Source organism: Haliotis cracherodii, unplaced genomic scaffold, assembly GCF_022045235.1.
Source record: "Haliotis cracherodii isolate W230 unplaced genomic scaffold, xgHalCrac1.p SCAF_11, whole genome shotgun sequence".
NCBI lineage: Eukaryota > Metazoa > Mollusca > Gastropoda > Lepetellida > Haliotidae > Haliotis > Haliotis cracherodii.
Window position 1 is genome coordinate 24,498,715 of NW_027266266.1, and position 23,762 is coordinate 24,522,476.

Below are 23,762 nucleotides of genomic sequence, written 5' to 3' on the forward strand. Positions count from 1 at the left end.
TACCCCGGATTTGGATTTATGACGTAATCAACTACAGCAACCTCATAAACCTGCTTCCCTCGATACACTGACATGTTCCCCGCTTTTCTCCATGAACATATTGTGTACTGTAAGACATTTACGTCAAGAAACCATTTTAAATATTTCTTCAGCGTTACTGAATTTCTGACATTCTGTAAATAAACCATCACAATTTAGAAATCTAAGCGACAAAACCATTTCCATAGTCATAAGGGACCCGTGAAGATCCGGGGTAGAATAAGTCTTCAGCAACCCATGCTTGCCTAAAAGACGACTATGCTTGTCGTTAGAGGCGACTAACGGGATCGGATGGTCAGGCTCGCTGACTTGTTGAAGCATGTCATTGATCCCAATTGTTCATTATATCAATCACTGGATTGTCTGGTCCAGACTCGATTATTTACAGACTGCTGTCATATAGCTGGAATATTGCTTAGTGCGGCGTAGAACAACAAACCAAACCAAACCATAATCATATGACATTTCTACCAAAAGAAGAAGCTTTACTAAGGCTGTAACCCTGATCAAACAACTTTTAATCAAAAGAAATCCGCTCAGAAAGAACATGTTCGGTTGTACCTAAAAAAGACATCGCGCATCACATCGGCAAATGTGGACGCTACTTTATATCTCTATCATCCAGTTTACAATATAACAAATTCAGTCACGTCACTTCCGTCTAAAAAGGACACATGGTGTGTTGTAGCAAATGGTGTCCCTTAGTCGTGACAGGGTCCGCTGTTCGTGGTTCAAAGTCCGACTATGAGTTTTTATTTGTCAGTACTACACCCGTCTCCTGGTCAGTAAACCCCTTCAACCAGCGTAACTCTAAAATCATCCACATCTAGCAGACACGCCGCGATGTAACTTTCAAAGCCGTGTCAAGCCCAACTCACTTACTTGCTTCGATTCCATCTGAGACTTTTGTCAGCTCCTTACATCACTTGTTTCGTGAAGCTCCACGCATCGCATTGCCAAACACCGCCAACCTAAAGTTAAAAAAACGCTCTTTGTCCTAAGACTAAAACAAATATCTGTTTCAAATGTAAACATACTTCCACGGTCCAGAGGTTACGAGGTACGTACGCCTAGACACATGACTCTCATCACGCAACATCCTTACGTTGCGAGCTATGGCGTAATGTGTCATAGCAAAGTGCGTATTCCTTTCATGTGTTACATAACACACGAAGAAACAAGTTACCCAGACGAAACGCACAAGGGTCCTCCAGTGCACGAGGACATTAGGTCGACGGAAGTATGTAATTGCGTCCGCCGGTGAGTGGAAACACGGGACTTATATTGTTGTCTGTTTTATTTACTCTCGTTGTATGTCAAAATAAATTATGATTTTATCAACTACCCATACATAATGACGCGCTGTGAGAAAAAGTATAAAATCATTAAGTGCAAAACGAAAAGGGATGACATCTCATGCCACGTTAACTGTACATTGTACGAGAAACAAACATGGCCGCTGTCTCGTCATCATTTAAAGTTTTGACAAATAGGGGAATGATACAGCCATATCATCTCCGGCATGTGTGGATTAAATCAAAACGGTATAAAAACCTACAAGAAAATGACACTGAACCTGTTCTAAAAACACTACAGATGTTTTATGTGGTCGTTCGTTCTAAACGTATCTCTTACACAAATCTAAACTTGCCGTCACCCCTGTGCAAATTTTTGTTGGGTATAAAGCCAACTCGGTCAAAACGAGGCTAATTTTATTCACTTCCAGGATATACGAACTTTCTTTTTCGTGCGAACAGCAAATTTCCGGCATCATTAAAAGGCATTTATCGTGATATTTCTCAGCGTTGACGATGAAGAAAAATAAACTTAAATTTAATGTTTAATGCATCCTTCATGTTTATTAAGTTATTATCCTTACGTAAGGACACGCAGGACAGGACTGTAATTTGACGTGCAGAGTTGTGTCGCGTAGCTAAACAATGATCCGCTGTCGTTTCATCGAATCCAAGCACGTGAACCTTGGTTTGCCGGCGCCAAGGGGGGATCAGGGGTTTCACCAACGTGCTCGCTTACACCCTCACTCCTTATCTGCGAGCCCATTTCTAGTGTCCCCCGCCCTGATATTGCTGGAATATTGCTAAAAGCGGCGTAAAACCTCACTCACTCACTCTTATCTGCAACATAAAATGAAACTGTGTCTGGAAACGGTCATGAAAAGCTTCAAGTGGTCAATGTCGACTCGGACGCCTGTACTTTGAAGCCGGCAAGCATGGCACCAGAGTGGGAGAACGTGAGACGCCCAGTGTCACAAGACCTCCTGGACTCCGAGCAGACATTACTGTTTGGAGAATATTGGGTGTCTAATGCACTGATACAGCCCATCTCGCCGGGATCATCATCAGCCCCTGGACACAAAGCCGTAGAATCGAGGTTAATAAGTGAAACTCGTCGACGGCTTTTGGCGGCTGTAATAACATCTTATTTGTCTGCGGGAGACACGACAACCATTTTCGACACCTTGCGAGACGCACAACCGACGGCGTCGTTGCAACGGCGTTTTTGTCTCGCGAGATGTGACGGAAGGGAAGCCAGAATGATGCACGTGTTGACGAGACAAACAACGGCCGTCAAACAGCCGCCATTCATCTTACAATACGCGTGATTATCCGAGATCTCGAAATTAGCCGAAGGAGACTCGGAGACGGGGAAGATGAATACACTATGTCAGCATCAAAAAGACAAATTACAACTGGCTTTGCTTTTTTTATGTCAAACTGTTCTTTCATGTAAAAAATGACGTTGATTGCTGAGATGTAATGTGTTTAAAATTGTAAACGGTGACCTTGACCTTAATGTTTCTGCGTAAAACTCTCCTCCGAGTTAGATATAAAAACAACTATGACGGTCATTTGCCGTTGAGCATGGAACATAAAGGGCAATCATGGTGTCTTTATTCTCCGAGCAATGAAAGTTCGTTGGTAATTCGCTCCAAATGTTGAGATCGAACAAACCTTCTAAAACATGGGCAAAAATTGGCAATCGTGTCACAGCATTACATCATGAGTCCGAAATGAACAAGCTAAAAACTTATCGTTTATCTGGATTTCCCGTAAAAATAAAGTGTTAATAAGTCTATATGCCTTTTTAATAATGTTTATGGGATATCGCCGCACAAACAATTCACAATAAAATTCGGCTAATGTGTACATTCCTCTGAACCCGAAGAGGGCGCGAATGATCCAGTCGGCCATGGCGTGGGTTCGCATCCCCCATTCGCCATGATTGTGTTGATAAGTTTTCGGGCACCGACTCATTCGCGTCGGTGTCGATAGTAAAGAGGTAAACGATCAGCATCACTTCGATCTTTCTTAAAATTATTCGCTGTTCCAAGCGTCGTCAAACCAAATTCACCCACGCTGTATAACCAGAACAGGGCTTGCTGAGACGGAGTGTGTTTTCTGTCAGTTCTGCAAGACATGAAAAGTGTGGTGAAATGCGGTTTAGCGTTGCATTCAAGATTGTCCCATGTTGTATGGGACACATAATACATTATATTTCTGGACAACCAGAGGCCATATAAGGCCCGTGAAGATCCGGGATATAACTTCAGTAACCCATGCTAGCCGTGAAAGGCGACTCACGGGATCGGGTGGTCAGGATCGCTGACTTGGTTGATGCAAGTCATCGTATCCTAATTGCGTGGATCGATGCTCATCACTGGATTGTTTGGTCCAGACTATTATTTACAGACCGCCTTCATATAGCTGGAATATTCGGGTCGGGTAGTCTAGTGGTTAAAGCGTTCGCTCGTCACGCCGAAGACCCGGGTCCGATTCCCCACATGGGTACAATGTGTGAAGCTCATTTCTGGTGTTCCCCGCCGTGATGTTCCTCGAATATTGCTAAAAGCGGCGTAAAACCATACTCACTCACTCATTAATCCGGAAATGTGTTTCTCCTGTGATTTTGATGGACGCCGTACAGTCCGGATCAACGAGGTTCAACTGCTTGTGGTATTGACAATGCATCTGACTAGTGAGTGAGTGAGTGAGTTGTGTTTAACGCCGCTTTTAACAGTATTCCAGCTATATCACGGCGTGTCAGCTTAATATTAATGTAGGAGGAAAGCCCGAAGTGATGCAGGTCTCAGACGTTTACCACTTCGGTGAAACCCACGAACACGGGTATGGTGCTGACAAACCTAGAAACACAATCGGAGCGAACACAATCATAGGTTTCTGGCGTGCCCAAGTGACGCAACTCTGCACAGAGAATCGCGGCGCCACCTGTGTCCCCTGCATTTGACTGAATATAATAGGCGACATATAGCGTCACTATGGAATTCTCGAAATTGTTCTTATCTCGATGTCATGAAGGTAAGATTATCCCTCTTTTGTTATATTTTTCTCAAAGTAGATGTTTGACGCTTGACCTTCAGCTGAAAATGTGATACCGTTAAGCTTGGCACGAAGTTCTCGAATACCTGCGCTTGTAGGCAAAGTCTCAATAACAATACTGCCTCTGTGGTCTAGTGGATACAGCGTCTTACCGGAGAGCAGGAGGTCGGGGGTTCGATCCCCTGGCCACGTCATACCAAAGACGTTAAAACATGGTACTTTTTGTTACCCTGCCTGGCGCTCGGCATTAAGGGGATGAAACTATAATACCAATTTTAGTCCGGACGTTAACACCCATTTCACCTTGCCTCACCTCAACAACAGAGATGCTGCGGTGTCCCGCATCACAAGAGAGAGCTACTGTGCAAATTGGGCTCATGTGATTAAGTTCTTTCTCATTTCCTTGCATCTTTGCAAATGATCGTTTACTCGGTCAGTGATGTAGAATCCGATTTTAAAAATTCCGATTTTAGTAAAAACCCTAACTTCCGGTTTTGGGGACGAAAAACTAGCCCTGTTCGTCTGGAATTGCAATCATGACTTGATCTTGTTAACCCCAACGCACTGACGTGATCTGCGCCACCTGTAGGTGATTAAAGGGGTGCAACTCCGTGTCCTCTGTCTGTTCAAACATGCAGATGTAAATAGAACAGCTCAACAAATTGTCCATATGTAAATAAAATTAGTCTGAAGTTTCCGCGTTACCAAAACAAAACGTTTTCGCGTGAGTTCTGTGTTTATTCCTAATCAGGTGCCCAATTAGCCTACTGCCTGCGGAGGGCGTGTTGATTCGACATGGCCGCCACAATTCCCTGGTTTATATAAAACTTGGAATGACAAGATGGATCCACATGGAGTTGTAATTACCCAACAAGAAAAATATTTCCGTGCATGAATAAAACAAGTGAAAGCAAATTAGCCGTGGTTTATTTAACCATTGTGTCCGAGAACTGTATGCTGTAATTAGAACTGCTGGTTTTCGCATTGATAAATATTTTCAGAGGTAATATGCTTTGTCAAACGCTGACGTCGTTAATGAGAGAACACTATGTTGTGAACTTAAAGATAAATTATTGACAATTATTTCACCTGTTCTTAGGAAATCGATAGCATTATTAAACACTGTTTAACACTGTTCTTAACCAGTATTTGTATCGATTTGACAACGTTCAGTTTCGAGAGGATGCTTCAGGAGGAGATCCAGAGAGGAGATCGGGTGGTTACAATGCCTTACCTGGTGTGTGGTGTCGTGCCCCCGTGACTTGGGTCGTTTCTTATGCCATCCAGACTCGATTATTTGCATGCTGTCGTGATATGGCTCTTAAGCACATGCGGTGTAAAACAACATTCACCATCTTCGAGATGCAAGGGAGTTAACTGACTATGAAAGTCCAGTTTCCACCCTTGCCGAACTAGGTTGGAATTCCGAGTTACATTTCGGGTGGAATAACGAGTCTATGCATGGTCCAATCAAAAGCGCGTTATGATCTAGTCATATGGTTCGTAAACAACATGCAGTGTAACTTGCAGATTTCGGTCGACTGCAGGATTTGTAAAGCATGCGTACCTCCAATTGGTCGGCGAGAGATATTTTGCAAATCTTTTCATGCTGTTTAATTAAGGTGCTCAAGTGATCTGATGCGCTTCGCGGGGCAAGACCCGTTTTGTTACAAAAGAGATTATTGATCGGATCGTCGTGACTGAGCAGGCCATTTTGTTTGAAGCAAATGCGAGTGATATTGAGTTATTGAATCTGATTTGTCAATAGGAGGGACATAGAAGGGACATAACTCGTAATATCCTATGTATGTATGTATGTATGTATGTATGTATGTATGTATGTATGTATGTAAAACTATGTATGTATGTATGTATGTATGTATGTATGTATGTATGTACTAGTAGTTAGACAGTTGGGGGTATTCACAGACGGTTGGCGGTGTAAATGTAAATTAAGTCTTCCGTAGGTTATTATAGACAACCTAGTTTTTTTACCTTTATAATATATCTTCAGTGTAAAACTTGTTCTTCTTCGGCCTTGCAACAGCATCTTTTGCATCATGGAATGACGTGATATACAGTTTTATGCATCATCGCCATAAAACATCCTCCAGTAAAAGCTCGCCCCGATCACCTACACCACGTTGTGTCCAATTAAGCTCACAAAGGTACTCGCATTTGTCTAACTCTGCCCTAACTGCCATCGTAACAGATTTCATGGGGGCTTTGTATAATGGCAGTCGTTATGTTTTGTGTCTTTCTCATTTCCCACCGGTTCCAGTTGCAACTTATCGTCCAGTTATGTTATGTTATCCCGCCTTCGAAAAAAAATCCCGTTGACTTCAATTAAATCCGCACTCTATTGTACTGCAGAACATTCGAAGAAGAGAAGTTTGGCTTTTTCGTCGTAGAAGCTTTCCACCTTTTCTGTTGTAAAATATCTTGACACTGTAAGAGGACACCATTTATTTACACATCTTCAACAACAGGCAGCGTATCTGTTTTATTCTCAAGTCACAGTCTTCTTATTGTGTTTTTTAAATAATTGTTTTTCTCTTAACCCTATGGAGTAGGCTCGAAACATATATATATATATATATATATATATATATATATATATATATATATATATATATATATATATATAGAGTCTGGATTTTATTATATAACATGTAAATAACGTTTCAAATAACCTTTGACATGCAAACAAACAAAATACACCAAAAGATTAAAGCTGGATATATTGTTCCAGAAAATTAATAAAATAAGAAATGTTTCCAGAGGGTTTTATGTGATTGGTGCGAAGAGAATATATATGTTATATAATAAAATGCAGACTGCACCAATCTTAACATGGAGTTGATACAACACAATTATAATGATGTCTCAACGTCTTATCGATACCTGCCAGATGATGGTGTGAATGAAGACCCACTAATGCTCCATACTCTTACTCATCCGCCTCCTTAACTATGAGGACGACGTGCGGTACGGCTTCAACGTCATCGTTGATGTCTGAGCAAACAAGTAGTTTGTATAGGACACCGTCGTTGTGCCAGTTAGTCAATTTCCTTTTATCTACTTACGTTGGCCAAGCTCAGGAACTGGCTTGATTTTAAAGTACTTATGTGCCGAAAATAGTTTTTACTACAAATGTTTGAACGCTATTAAGAAGACATCGACCATGATGGCTCAATTGTTACGTGGCTAAACCAAATATATTTTTACAGAGGCTGAGAAATAATGCCCGTTTGCAAGTTTGACGGTTGTGATGTTAACTTTTGCACATAAACTTGACACGGTAAAGCTGCATCTCAGGACATGGAAAGGGGACTGACCTGTGTTTACTCTGCGTCTGGGTAACGTCATTAAATTGACGTTTTTCCGTCGTTAGTTGTATAACGTCATCGCTAATAACGTTCCAAACCGTGAACCCCTCCGGGTTCCGGACACGGACTCCGGAGTGAGTGAGTGAGTGAGGTTTAACGCCACTTTAAACAGTTTTCTAGTTACATCACACCGTGCCAGCTTAATGTGGGAGGAATGTCCGAAGTGATGCATATCTTAGATTTTTACCACGAGTATGGTGCTGACAAACCTAAAAACATAATCGGGGCGAAACGGGATTCAAACCCACAATCATAGGTTTCTGGCGTGCCTAAGAGATGTTACTCTACACAGTGTATTGACCAACATACGATTGGGCCACCTGTGTCACCCTGGGTTTTGTTTTTTTGTTGTTGACCAATATAAAATTAAGCAATATATATTTCTTGAATCGATAACAGAAGCTGTAAATATCTATGTAGGTCTAGCATAAGTATCACAACACATCGACACAATTAAAAAGGCTGTATGTCTCACAGTCTTGAGCCGATGGGTCAATAAAAGTAACCATAACGCTTTTTGTGAAAATGATCCATTCGGTCTTCGTAAAATAGGTAAATAAACGTCTAGGTTCATCTACAATGTAAACATTTAGTTGATAGACAAACCAAGTTCATTTCAATTTATTTGAAATTCAATTAATCTTTTCCGAGACGAGAGCCTCTTTATGGGCCATGTTAAGTCTCCCTTGAGAAACTCGTGAAAACTCTCACATACCCAAACAGACACTCATTCCACCGTGCTGTTTCCCCTTCCCTCTAGAATCTCTCGGTGCAGTATGTCAGCCACCATTAGTAAAGTCTTACATATACATGCAAACTTCACCGAACTGAACCCGCGGGGGCATATCATGTGTCGACATACATATGCATATGTCTCGAGCGAGAGCCATACTAACACCACTGATCAATCACGGCATCTGCGTCAGAAAAAATGTCACGGAAATGCCAAATGTAGACTTGTCGCCCCATCCCTAGCGCCCACCCTGCAACACCCACCCCCAACATTAAGCCCCAGTTCGAACACAATACCCCTACCCCAGGCCCAAATACCACCCCCCGCCCAAGCCCCAAACTCCGCGCCCCAGACCCAGCCCCAAACTCCACGCCCCAGCCCCAACCCCAGCCCCAAACATCCAGTGTCAAATACCCCGCCCCAAACGCCCAGCCCAAAATATCTAGTGTCAAATACCCCACCCAGAACGCCTAGCCCCAAACATCCAGTGTCAAATACCCCGCCCCAAACGCCCAGTCCCAAACATCCAGTGTCAAAAACACAGTCCCAAACATCCAGTGTCAAATACTTCGCCCCAAACATCCCCTTCCAAACATCCAGTGTCAAAAACACAGTCCCTAACATCCAGTGTCAAATACCCCGCCCCAAACATATGCATCCAGTGTCAAATACCCCGTCCAGAACGCCCAGCCCCAAACATCCAGTGTCAAATACTTCGCCCCAAACATCCAGTGTCAAATACCCAGCCCCAAACATCCAGTGTCAAATACCCAGCCCCAAACATCCAGTGTCAAATACCCAGCCCCAAACATCCATCCAGTGTCAAATACCCCGCCCATAACGCCCAGCCCCAAACATCCAGTGTCAAATACCACGCCCAGAACGCCCTGTCCCATACATCCAGTGTCAAATACCCCGCCCAGAACGCCCAGCACCAAACATCCAGTGTCAAATACCCCGCCCAGAACACACAACCCCAAACACCCAGCCCAGAACACACAGTCCCAAACGCCCAGTCCCAAACTCTCAGCCCCAAACACCCAGCCCCAAACAATCAGTGCCAGCCCCAGCCCAAAACACCCAGCTCCAACCCCAAACAATCAGCCGCAGCCCCGATCCCCAAGCTACCTGCTCTCACAACACCCCTCATCCCTGCCCGACAGTCTTACCGTCATGTATACGACGTTAGCAGCATTTCGAGTAACATGAACTACAACTGACAATTATTCCCTCCACTGGATGTAACGAGGAAGATTGGACTCCCTTTTTCAGCTTTTTCAGGAAAGAAAAATGAAAGTGTGAAACGAGAAATAAACGAGGCCCTCCGGGTCCGCTTCATTACGCGGACAAATATTATTACAGTTACGTGTCATGGCCGGCAAACACGGGTCACGTGAAGAGATGTCGTTCTCGTGCCGAGGTCACGTGATAGCTGAGATCTCGCACTGGCCCAGATGACATTTATTTCGCTCAATCACTCACCTAATGAAGTGTGAGTTTAATCGCTTGTACTAATCTGTCTGTTGACGAAGGAGTCTTATCAGGGTGACTCCAAAAAGACTGCTGTCAATATTGATAAATTTAGAAAAAATACGGAAACAAATATTCTTTGTTGTTGTTAACGGTGACATTTTGAATAGTGTGTCGAAAAAGAGACAAAGCGTTCCGTGACAAAATATGAACATGAGTTTTAAAAATTAATTAATTTCGTTTCAGTATTAAAGAGGCCTCGAATGGAACAATGAGAGGCCAACTTTTTTATACAATCCATGTAAGCTTGAGACCCCCGACATGTATCTACAAAACAAATCCAGATGGAGCCCAGAGTGATACTTAATTCGAGTTAAGGAAATCTAGACTTGTCAAATCATTGTAGACTTGGGTTGGATACCCTTTTTAGATTATTTATTCTTTTGGATCTGGGAGACCGACTAAATCGAGTGGTCAAGCTCAGTCACATCGACTTGTGTGATAGCGACGGCGAAGGCTTGGGTCGTTGCTCATAATGTCAACCACTGGTTTGTCTGGTCCAACTGGATTATTTACAGGTCGGCGTCATATGGCTGTAATATTGTTGAGTGCGGAGTTAGACAACAACCAACCAAACAAACAGGTGAGGTGAGGTGAAATGGGGTTTAACGTAACGTTCAAGATTGTTGCATTTATATGAGTCATTTTCAAAAGATGTCACTATTTCTGTCCGAACCCATTAAAAATTTTAAAAAAAATATATTGACATTGCAATTTGTATAGATTATCACCTGCAAAGTAATGCATCTAGTAAAATGGTTATTTTCAATCATTGTGTCATATTACGTGTTTTTGATGCGTTTTAAATGGGTAAAAAGTGCATTTTTGGCTGTCCCAGTGCATTTAGCTTCAAATTTGAGAAACTGTCATTTTATAAATATTGGCATATATATAATATTACTGTGGTTATCTTATAAAAACGAGATTCATTTAGGAATTTCAGTGTATGATTTCAATCTAACTGATATAATTCCTGAATAATAATCATATATAACACCGTCCTTAGATTTTGTGTCTTTCCTGTAACACTTAATAAAACTTTGGAATAATCAATGATCCCCAATGCAAGGATATCAGTACTTTCTGTCATGCCTAGTACCATTTCCTATACAATAGGAGTGTGATGTGCCATGTGCACCAGGAGACAAATAAGCACTAAAAGTTAACCAAAAAGGTAAGGAAATGATGAGTATTTTCATTTCATGTCTTTCCCATAACGCTATAATTCAATGGAACAGATGCAAAATAGTTATTTCAAGATCCAAGTTTATGTGCCGATTCATGAACAGAAAATTGTGTAAACATTCAGCTTCATGAAGGGACCATTAATTAGTCAATATAATTTTTTATCTAATGATTTGTCTTTTCTGTAACAGTCTTTCCTGTAACACTAAATTCTGTTACAGCTAAGACAGATTTTGTTATGGTAATGACTTTCTTCACTTAATAAGCTATAAAGTAAGAAAACTATTACTTTCTGTTCTTTTACAACATTCCAACTGAATATTTTTATTCAGCAGTTTGAAAGACAAAGCTGTATTTTATCATTTTGAGCAACATTGTCAGAACATATGGTTTTAAAAGAAATGTGTTACAGTAAAGACATATTTTGTTATTGTAATGACGTTTTGCAATTGAAAAGTTATAAAGAAGCAAAGTAAATTACTCTGTTCTTTTTCAATATTCTAATTAATTATTTCAATCAAGCAGTTTGTAGGATAAACTTGCACTTCATCATTTTATGCAAAATTATTGAAACACCTAATTGTTATAAGAAATGTGTTACGGCAAAGACAGTTTTGCTTCAGTAATGACATTCTACATTTCCATAAGACAATCAGAATCAAAGTAACTACTCTCTGTTATGTTTGATGATATATTGTACTAAAGGGATCAATGAGATTTTAGTTACTTGTTCCTAAGCTTGCTAAAATAAGTGTTTATGATTTCGGAGTTAATATGGTACCATGGTTATAGAAAAGACAAACTTTACATTTAATATAGAATCATGGCAGTGATCATGAAGTACCTAATAGCTTATGGGTATTTTCTATTTTAAAAGGTCAAACAAGTTTTAGAATAGGAGTTTTGGAGAAAAACATTTCCTCACTGCACTAAAATTCAACTCTCTACGCTTCTTTATTTTCTGAAAAGGTCTTTGTTGGCAAAGACAAACACTCAAGTATGACAATGTATAGATTTCATTACATCATCAAAATAATTTGAAATTCACTAATGCTGATTTCATGAAGGTTTACTGAATAGCAATGTTTGCTTGACTGGAATACAAAGCAACTCCAAAGTGGAACTGTACAACTAAATTAACCATGGCAATGACAAATGGCGAGCTGTATCCTTGTACTATGTTATCAAATGGTAACTGCTCACCATCATGTGGCAGTGTACTTGCTTATGGGACAATTGACAGAGCAGCAGAAATGACAGTGAAAGTAGTCTCTGAACTTGTTGCCAATGAAGCCAAAGATCTTGATTGAAATTTCCAGTCTCAAGGCATAAAGGAAGGATGTCAGTGTAAAGGGACATAACTTGCCACGTCATTATGCTCAGTATTCTGACATATATGTTCCAGGAACTTGTCTCACAGACAACATAGTCCAAAGCATATTTCGACTCAAACCCCTCAAAGTAAAGAAGGACAAGTCTTTTATGGGAATCTGGCAAATTCACACTTTAGCCAATGTTTTGAACAGACCACTACACACAATCTACCCCAAACGTGGTTAGTGAAGGAGAGAAGGTGAAGGCTGAAGATGCTGTTAGAGATAGAGAGAAAGAAGGTGAAGGCTGAAGATGAGGCTAGTGATGGAGAGAAGGTGAAGGCTGAAGATGAGGAAACTATAGTGATGGAAAGAAGGTGAAGGCTGAAGATGAGAGGCTAGTGAAAGAGAGAAGGTGAAGGCTGAAGATGAGTAGGCTAGAGATGGAAAGAAGGTGAAGGCCGAAGATGAGGAGGCTAGTGATGGAGAGAAAGTGTAGGTTGAAGATGAGGCTAGTGATAGAGAGAAGGTGGAGGCTGAAGATGAGGAGGCTAGAGATGGAAAGAAGGTGAAGCCTGAAGATGAGAGGCTACTGAAGGAGAGAAGGTGAAGGCTGAAGATGAGGGGGCTAGTGATGGAGAGAAGGTGAAGGCTGAATATGAGGGGGCTAGTGATGGAGAGAAGGTGAAGGCTGAAGATGAGGGGGCTAGTGATGGAGAGAAGGTGAAGGCTGAAGATGAGGGGGCTAGTGATGGAGAGAAGGTGAAGGCTGAAGATGAGGGGGCTAGTGATGGAGAGAAGGTGAAGGCTGAAGATGAGGAGGCTAGTGATGGAGACAATCATCCCAAAGTTACAGAAGACTCCAGAATCATCTCATTGTGAGGTTGACAATAACATTTGGTCTACAGTTAAAAGCCACTATGAAGGGGTATAATGTCTTGGGAAGACAGCTATAATCTTTCAACTTTCTTCTTAGATGGCTTGATGTTTCAAGTGTTGCATTCCAGGTTGTAGTTTAGATTCTTACTTGCAGTTGAAAGTTGTGTTCTAATTGTAGGTCATGTGTTTTCTGACATTTTCTGAATTGTTCATTCTACAAGTTGATTAAGTCTTTATTGTCTCAAGTATACCACAATTCTTTTACCAAATACTTTCAGTGTTTCACAATATTAGTAAAATTAATACTCAACCTCAAAAACTTTGGATTTGATTGTTGATCATAGAAACCATAAAAAGACATAAAAACTATTCTCTAAATGTCTTTCATGTAACAAAATGTTGTATTCACCATAACTGTCTTCTATCACATCAGTCTGGAGATTTCACAATGAGATGGAAATATAACAATAACTATATCTAGTGGCACCCCTGTTTGGTAAACCTTTGTTTACTTATGATAGTGAACTAACTAGGCTGACCAAAACTTTGTTTCACATTGTCAGTACTGTAACGTCTTAGGTCTTTCCTGTAACAGTTATAATGTAGGTCATAGGTAACATTCTTCATATTAATCATTTAAAAATATAAATATAACAAACATGTGCATTGTTATTCAAAGTAACACATTTGCTATTACAGTAAAAATGCGGAAACTGCTTGGTGATCTAAAATGTCATTGTATGATAATTTGTCCTGTCATGTAACAAACCTTTGTCCTTACTGTAACATATTTTAGAATTTATCCTTTAAAAAGTTGGAATAAATTTATCAATATAACTGAAAAAGATAATGACTGGTATTACTTTTGCAAGCATTATTATGTACATGAGAAACATTTAAGATAATCTTTACCACTCTTTTCATATTGATGATATGAATTTGCAATGTCTTTTCTGTAACAAATATAGTCAATCCTGTAACATGCATGTCTTTCCTATAACGCACTCATTTAAAAAATATATATATCTTAATATGTCTTTAGTTTCCGCAATGAGACGTAAGTTGATCACAGTTTATCTTTGTTTATCAAATAAAAAACCTCCAAGAAATCTTGAAAATTTAGAAATCATAATATTTATGTTGAAGGGGTAACAGTATTTCATAGAATTGACACTGAGTACATATTGATCATTAAGAGACGAAATAAATGCCCTTCATCCTCACTTCAAATTTAATATACAAAAATATGAAGAAATAAATATGTTTCGTATGTGCTTTTTGCATTTTCATGAATTTCAAACCAAAATAATTCACACAAACATTGTTATGGGAAAGACAAGCCAAGTTTCAGTTGCCATGGTAACTGGTTATTCTTCTTTCAAAAAAGCATCATTAAGACTTCCATTTGATGTTACTGACAGCTTCAGATATCTGTTACTCCATTTAAACCAAAAAAAGATATTATATCAACCATTGGATTTTGTAATTTTGGAAACTCAAATAGTGACATGTTTTGAAAATGACTCATATAGTGACGTGCATGCACGAGTGTGTGTGTGTGTGTGTGTGTGTGTGTGTGTGTGTGTGTGTGTGTAGCGCCAGGCGGGACGTTTTAACGTTATAACGCGGCCGGGGATCGAGCCCCCGACCTTCCGCTCTCGGGGCAGACGCTCTACCATTGGACCACGGAGGCGGTCCAAACAAACAGATAGACAAGGAAGAGGTATGATGACTTTATCCACTCTTTTTAACTCTAAAGAAGCATTATGTCCCAATCTCGTGTTTATGTCAACCTCATGATAGAATAACTCCTATATATTTGATGCGTTATCAAAGAGGCGATTAGGATGGTGATCGCTTGGTGGCTGCATGGTATGTAAGTACTTAACGGCCAATTTTGGTCCATCAAACTTCAGCTGTGATATCCCGACTACATCAATTGTTGCTCACACTATCGACCATTGGTTTTCCATGATCTTCTACAAATCGCGAAACTGGTATTGCTATGGTTAAGGACACCGGGACAATGAATACAAATCACAAAATGACAGCATGGGACATAAACGTACTGTTATAAGACAACAGATAACACTTGAAAAACAAACAGCTGACGGCAGGTAACAGAAAGAAGATAACAGACAGCACATAACAGACAGCACAAACAGACACGCGCTTACAGAAAGAAGCCAACAAGACAAGAGCTAGACGCATTTCCTGCATAAGAACAGGCTTCACGGGGTAGCCAGTACATGTTTATTACCAAAAATTCATCCACTGTATATCAAGCAGGATATTGGCTCTATGCACAAGCATCCGCGCGTAAATCTTGACTGACACGACAAGTAGCAGGTACATACCACAATGAGGCTTTATGTAGACACTAAATATATTTGCAATAACCTGTCTCAAACGTATGTCTGTTTCTCTTCAAGTTTAATTGAAAGACCAGTGACCCGGATATTTATTGTCAGACCACGTGGTCAAGGGAGCGGTCGTTGTAATAAAATGTTTACGATTATGAGGGAAGAATGTTCAACATTTGAAATGTTGATCTGTAACAGCGATGAACAAGTTACATGTCTAATTCTGAGGTGTAACCTCTTTCATTAACTGATACGTGTCTTTGACGGTGATGACTGCATGTGGTAGATATGTTAAATAATATTTCCGGTGATGTATTTTTTATCGGAGATATGTAACATTTGAAGTTTGTCTTTGGCAGGAAAGGAAAACTCGTCCAATAACACGATAAAGTGTAAAGTGTTGATACATCTTAAACACCATCTCGAAAAAAAAGATTTGTTTATGTAAGGTGCGCGAGTTTGGGATGGGGTATATCTTTTTTTATATTAATGCGTGAGCTTGGTTGATGCCGATTTGAACAGCATTTCCGTTTAACGGCATGCTAGGTTTTTGTGCTTTGGAATTCCTTCGTTTCTACCCAAGGTGAACGAGGGCTGGACAAGCATAAAGTGTGTGCAATGTTTATTTCTCATTACATTTCTCTCTTTTAATTTGTTTTGTAATGTTGATTTTACTGGGCTGGCTTTACTCTTTTTTATTATTTAGTCAGATTGATGGTTTTACCAATTTAAAAGTACATATTCAACAGTCTTTCGGAACTACAACGAGGGTATGGTACTTCGGACTAGGGGCGGTCGGGTAACCTAGTGGTTAAAGCGTTCGCTCTTCACGCAGAAGACCCGGGTTCGATTCCCGACATGGGTACAATGTGTGAAGCCCATTTCTGGTGTCCCCCGCCGTGATATTGCTGGAATATTGCTAAAAGCGGCGTAAAACCATACTAACTCACTCACTCGCTTTCAGACTAAGACTAAGAACAAATCTTGGATTCGAACCCTTTTATGGATAGGAAGAACATTGAACATATATGGAATCAACAGAGACCAGGTGCACTTCAAATGGTCAATTATGGGTGGCCTTCCACAATTAGCTGTCATGCTGTTTATAAACTGTAGACTCTCTGCATTACACCAGACAGTCGTTCGAATAGCCTTGCTCCAAGGCTATACTGAATGATAAGTCCATGGGTGTATAGAAATTATATCGTTATAATAGGCAAGTCTAGATAAGCAGACAGTACACCAGTCTCTTAGAGGGACAACTTGTTTTTTATTATTTATATAATCTAGAATTATGATTCAAACCAATATTTTTTGCCTGAGAGACGTCTATCGTTCGAAATCCGTAAACATTTGCAGGTAGGAAGATTTTTAATTAAAAACACTTTTCTATGAATCCTACGTACCAGCATCTTTTAACCCGATGACACAAACCCAATGACACAAAAGCATTTCTCCCTCAGTGTCATTGTCCATTTTGCAAATATACTACTCAAAAGAAGTTAAGGAACATCCTATTCTTTCATACCACTATCGTTAATCTGTCATGCCATGAAAGAATCTTCTTAAACTTGTCATGGCATGCCAGATTAACAATAGTACGAAACTGTAACTGTAACTGTAACTGTAACTTCTTTTGGGCAGTATATTATGTTTGTACTGATCCACAAATGAGAGATATTGAAATGAAAATAGATTATTCAGTTCATAAAATTCAGTCTATCAGAAGTCTTTAAAGAACATGTGGCTTTCTAACTGAATCTGTCTTGTGCTCTGAACAAGTTGATATATTTTCGGATCAACCCGCCACGAGGCAAGAGCAACAAAGCCTTCGCGAAACGGGCCACGCATTTTCTGCGTCATTAACACAGGAGTGTGTATATTGCCGCTAGGGGGCGTGCGACATGTGGGGTCAACCTGTGGGGCATGCGCAAATGAGACAACTCTTAATGATTCGCATATTTCACAGAGCTTGTGGACTTTAAAGACGATTATTAATCGCCTGTGTCCAACTGGTTTACTGCGGATTTTGCGTGAAGTCGTTTCGTTTCTGTCCCGTGCCTATATATTTCCATGTTTTCTTCTTCCTGGGATATTTTTTCAAGTTTGAATGATGATCTGACAAAGAAAACTACAAAGATTTCGAAGGTCTTCTCTGTTTTGTGAAATTTAACTTCCTGTTGTTTTTTGACAATGAAACGTGATCTCGCGTTGCTTGAGAGTTGAAGCGTTTCGATAGAGCAGCCATCTTCATTTGTTTAACGGACCAGGCATGACTACAATAAATCTAAAACTTCAAAGCCGTCAGCCTCTAACTACTGTTTCCAATTATAAAGTGCGTACACTGTTTACTGCAATGCTACTGTCCCATCAACGTATAAACGTAAAGATTAGTGAATGAGTTTGAAAAGTATTGCAATTACATCATCAGCCCCGAAGTGATGAAAGCGTAAAGCGTGTACCACTTTGGTGAGACGCCACGAGTAGTAGTAACAGCAGCAGTAGTGGTAGCAGTAGTGGTGGTACTAGTAGTAGTTGTTGTAGTATCAGCAGCAGTAGTAGTAGTAGCTGTAGTGGTTGTAGCAGCAGCGGTAGTAGTAGTGTGCTGGTAGTAGTTGCAGTAGCTGTAGTAGTGATGGTAGGTGTAGTACTAGTAGTACTAGTAGTAGTAGTAGTAGTAGTAGTAGTAGTAGTAGTAGTAGTAGTAGTACAATAGCAGCGGCAGTAATCATAGTTGTTGTGGCAGTAGTAATAGTAGTAGTAGTATTGGCGAGGTGAGGTAAAGTGGTGTTTAACACCACGTTCAAGATTTATATTTCCACGTGCATGCAGGAGTGCGTTTGTGGCTGCTTGTACTAGTCCGGGCTAATGTCGAGTTGCTAGTGCCCACTGAGATACCATGCAGACACAGTACACTGACTCCGAGTCGACCAGTCCTTGTTAAGTCCCTTAATGCCAAGCGCCAGACAGTCTAACAAGTACCATCTTTTAACGTTTCTTTGGTATGACAAAGCCGGGAATTAAAACCCGGACCTTCCGCTCTCCGGGCAGACTCTCTACCACTAGACCACGGAGGCGGTCCAGTAGAAGTGGCGATGGCGTTGACGGTGACGGTAGTGGTGGTGGCGATGGCGGTAGTGGTAGTGGTAGTGGTGGTGGCATTGGCGGGAGTGGTAGTGGTAGTGGCAGTATTGGTAAATAGTATTGGTAGTGGCGGTATTTGCGGTATTGGTATTGGTAGTGGCAGTGGCGGTATTGCTATTGGAAGTGGTGGTGGTAGTGGTAGTGGTAGTGGTAGTGGTAGTGGTAGTGGTGATGACAGTGGCAGTGGCAATAGTAGTAGCAGTTGTAGCACTAGTTGCAGCAGCATTAGCAGCATTAGTAGTAGTAGTAGTAGTAGTAGTAGTAGTAGTGGTGGTGGAAGCAACAGTATGCGTTGTAGGGGTAGGCGGCAGTGGTAGTGGCAGTGGTGGTAGTGGTAGGGGTAGTGGCGGTATTAGTAGTTGCGGTTTTGGTAGTAGTAGTGGTAGTGGTAGTGGCAATAGTAGTAGTAGCAATTGTAGAGGTAGTTGCAGCAGCATTAGTAGTAGTAGTAGTAGTAGTAGTAGTAGTAGTCGTCGTCGTAGTAGTGGTAGTAGTGGTGGTGGTGGTGGTTGAAGTAATGGAAGCAACCGTGTGAGTTGTTACAGTTGTTGAAGTACAAGCAGCCCCCAATCAGCCTTATTCCAGCTATTCAAGCGTCTACTTCAAACACAAATCCCACTCCTACAACGATCACCACTACTTCTACATATCCCCCTTCTTCTCCATCCCTACTTGCTGTCACACAATAATCACTCTCCCCTAGCGCCCACGGGCAGACATCTATTCCTATTGTACAACTACTAATGCGAGTTTAAGACAAATTATTCTTGCAGAAGACATCAACGTTTTTTCATAGCTTTCCCATAACTCCACATGATTTGTATATGTCCTTTAATGATTATAGATGATGCAGTAGACATATACCGGAGTATAGAATAAATGTGTAACTTCCAAAATCTCCAATTATCCGCAGCGAGTCCTGTCCATGACACCAGGGCCTGTGCGCCAGAGCTTGCTCTTGTTTATGACTCCAAGTGTCGATTCATTTTTAAAATTGATAGTTGTTAATGTCCCTTCTTAATTGTTATAAATAGCCATAAATTTGAAGAAGATCAAGGGATATGAAAAAGCGAGCATGTAATTTGATGATTACGAAACCTGGACTAGCTGGCCTTTGATGTGACGCTAACGACGAGGATTAATTACTTCACTGCGCAGTCACGTGACATGCGCAGATGACCCATTGAGCATCCGGGTCTGTGTACGATGTATTTTAATTACACTCGTGGCACTTTATTGGCGCTACCTGTCGGCTTCAAAGCGGATTTCACTCATTAAGTGACAATTAGATATTGCACAATTCTTTGGGGTTCGATTCTGCTAAAGGGGCCCTCTTCATGTGAAGAAGACATTGTTTGCCACAAAAGAACATTGATTGTGTGGAACGGGTGTGTCTGGCGATTTCTTGGTCTGCCTCATGTCTAGAATGATTTGACAAGTCCTGCCGCAACACTAGGCTGGAATTAAGAATTGTTCTTGGCTCCATTTGGATGTTGGGTTGTTGAAACCTCGTCAGGAGTTCAATGATTGTGACGACACGAGAGCGTGGGTGTATAACCACTGCAGACAGGCGTGTCTCAAAGAAATGAGGTTGACATCACTGAACCAGATTTCGTTATATATATTTTTATTTTAAATATTTGTAGATCAACCTGGAACCGGGTATCCCCGAAGATCCGGGGTAGAATAGATCTTCCGCAACCCATGCCTGTCACCCCGTGAAGATCCGGGGTAGAATAGATCTTCGGCAACCCATGCCTGTCACCCCGTGAAGATCCGGGGTAGAATAGATCTTCAGCAACCCATGCCTGTCACCCCGTGAAGATCCGGGGTAGAATAGATCTTCGGCAACCCATGCCTGTCACCCCGTGAAGATCCGGGATAGAATAGATCTTCCGCAACCCATGCCTGTCACCCCGTGAAGATCCGGGGTAGAATAGATCTTCCGCAACCCATGCCTGTCACCCCGTGAAGATCCGGGATAGAATAGATCTTCAGCAACCCATGCCTGTCACCCCGTGAAGATCCGGGGTAGAATAGATCTTCGGCAACCCATGCCTGTCACCCCGTGAAGATCCGGGGTAGAATAGATCTTCAGCAACCCATGCCTGTCACCCCGTGAAGATCCGGGGTAGAATAGGTCTTCAGCAACCCATGCCTGTCACCCCGTGAAGATCCGGGGTAGAATAGGTCTTCAGCAACCCATGCCTGTCACCCCGTGAAGATCCGGGATAGAATAGATCTTCAGCAACCCATGCTTGCCCCGTCCCGTGAAGATCCGGGATAGAATAGATCTTCAGCAACCCATGCCTGTCACCCCGTGAAGATCCGGGGTAGAATAGATCTTCAGCAACCCATGCTTGCCCCGTCCCGTGAAGATCCGGGATAGAATAGATCTTCAGCAACCCATGCCTGTCACCCCGTGAAGATCCGGGATAGAATAGGTCTTCAGCAACCCATTCTTGTGCCACCCTGTAAAGATCCGGGCTAGGTCTTCAGCAACCCATGCTTGCCGTTAAAGGCGACCATGCTTGTCGTAAGAGGCGACTAACGGGATCGCTGACTTGGTTGATGCATGTCATCGTCTCACCATTGCGTGGATCGTTGCTCATGATGTCAATCACTGGATTGTCTTGTCCAGACTTGTATATTTCTCAGACCGCCGTCATATAGCTGGAATATTGCTTGAGTGCGGACTTAAACAACAAACATCCCAGATGTGCTGTCATGCTACGGGAGTGTGCAGACCACGACAACACGTTGACATTTATGGCCGCAAGGAAGTTCTGTTTGATTCGGGCTGTATGGGGTCTGGCGTTGTCGTGCTGATAAAGGACACCATGTGGCAGCTGTTGTAGAAATGGTAGGGCAGTCGGTGCAAAGAATGTCATCCATGTAACGCTGAGCTGTAAATTTTCCGTTAACGATGACCAGTGGTGTTCTCCCCTGCCCACAAATTCCTCCCCATAACACCCCATCCACCATACGGCATGACCTCCCACACGACGCAAAATGCCGCTGTTCATTCTCCTCTCAGCTCTGAACAGACAGAACCGACTTTCTTCAGTGAAGATGACTCACTACCAGTCACGTCGCTGCCAACGACGTACATTCCGGGCCCATCTCAATCTTTGACGACGATGTTGCGCTGTCAATAACGGCCTCTTGAAGGTCAGAAAGCCCTAATTCATTGAGCCCTGAGTCGCCCGGGCACTGTCTGTCGACTAACCATATGTCCTAAGGCATTCGACGCTGATGGGCGTCACTGTGAGGAATCGAATCCGAAAATGCAAAGTACGTAAGTACCGGTCTTTATTGGGCGTAGTTACCCTGGGTCTGCTTGTTCTGGGCCTGTATGATGTCTGCCCGGTCTGTAACTTGCATCAGCTTAGCAGCACGAGAGAAACCAAACGTTCTCGCAACGTGGGCATGGGTGGTCCCCATCGCAAGATACGTTGGGCCCGCTCGTGTGGTTCGGGTATCAGTCGTGGCATTTCTGTGGTGGTTTCTTATCAGTGTGAGTGTCTGACATGCCGTCCGTATCATTTATACATGTATACCCTTATTGCACGTGTAGTTTCGGCGGCCCAAGCTGCACGTGTTTTTCACTTTTTCGCATCTTCTACAACAACAAAAAATTCTGTGGCCGTGCATCACTTTATGCATAGAGCATTGTTGTGTTTGGATGATGTGTTTTGCATTGATTTAGTTTGAACTTGTGTTTTTAATGACCCTTTAAGTTTCTTTTGGCTGTCAGTTTATATTTTTATATCATTCAGACCATCTTTATTTCCATGTCATCTCGAAAATCTATATTTCCAGAATCTGTAATTCCAGATCATTCCGACAATATATAGCACCAGCTTATTCTAGACTTGTAGCTTTAATACCAACTTATCCCAGCAATAAAATAAGTTGATCAGCGTTTATCATGTTAAGAGCTGAAACCGACCAATTTTTCTTTGAAATCCCCCCTTTGTCCCTCTATCAAAGAAGCGTATGTGTTAAGGTTTGGGTTCAATGAGAACACAAATGCCTATGTGAACCAATGCCAATTAACTACGTCAAATGACGGTTCCAGTGCTTAATTTTGTGTCGTTTAGAGGCCACACCCTCCAAGATAATTGCACCGTTCTAATTGATTTAATTCGCTTCGTGTTAATTGAAAGATTATTGCCATTGATAACTACAAAGTTTTTCCGACACGGAGACAAAGTTCTTTCAGTATTGGACCGGAAGCTGCATTTTCAGCGCATTACCCCCAAAGCCTACTTCAAAGAGTGATTTGTGTTTTGAGGTCCGGATCAAAATAACCGGGAAGTGTACGACTAAGCCGAGAGCGACGGCGCGATAAATGGACAATTTCACAAAAGTTGCACCGTGTTTGATTTACCTGGACAATTAAAGCGGGTATTTAAACTTTTTGTCTTCAAAATCGATGAGGGTAACAGAGCTCGAAATATCCCTTTGTGGAGAACTTTGAACACTTTATGGTTGAAGTTTGTTCAGCGAACAGCGATTTAGTTTTTATCAAAAATGTATTGTGCTTTGGAATCGATGTCATCCAATATAACCTGATGTTTTGAAGTAAAGACGCACGACCACCCATGCATTCTTTCTGAAGCTAAATGGCACGGCTGCTGGTACCGTATACAGCAAAACCCCGTTAATCCGGACACACGTCTTCTTGTTACTTCTTTGAACGTCTAGATATCACAAAGTGACATTAATCCATAATTTTTTCATTCGAAAATACATTAATCCGGAAGATATAGTGCAAAACGTGTCTCTTCATGAAAAGTGAGTGAGTGAGTGAGTTGGGTTTAACG

The 23,762-nt window shown here is 41.6% G+C and overlaps 1 protein-coding gene across 1 annotated transcript in view; it reads left to right on the forward strand.

Moving 5' to 3' along the window:
* Positions 1 to 9,739, forward strand: part of LOC139454958 (uncharacterized) — a 33,610-nt gene extending 23,871 nt beyond the window's left edge. The window contains exon 2 of the mRNA XM_071236556.1: positions 9,252 to 9,739. Within this exon, the coding sequence (XP_071092657.1) occupies positions 9,252 to 9,739 (488 nt within the window). The remainder of the gene's footprint in view (positions 1 to 9,251) is intronic.
* The last annotated feature ends 14,023 nt before the right edge of the window (positions 9,740 to 23,762 follow it).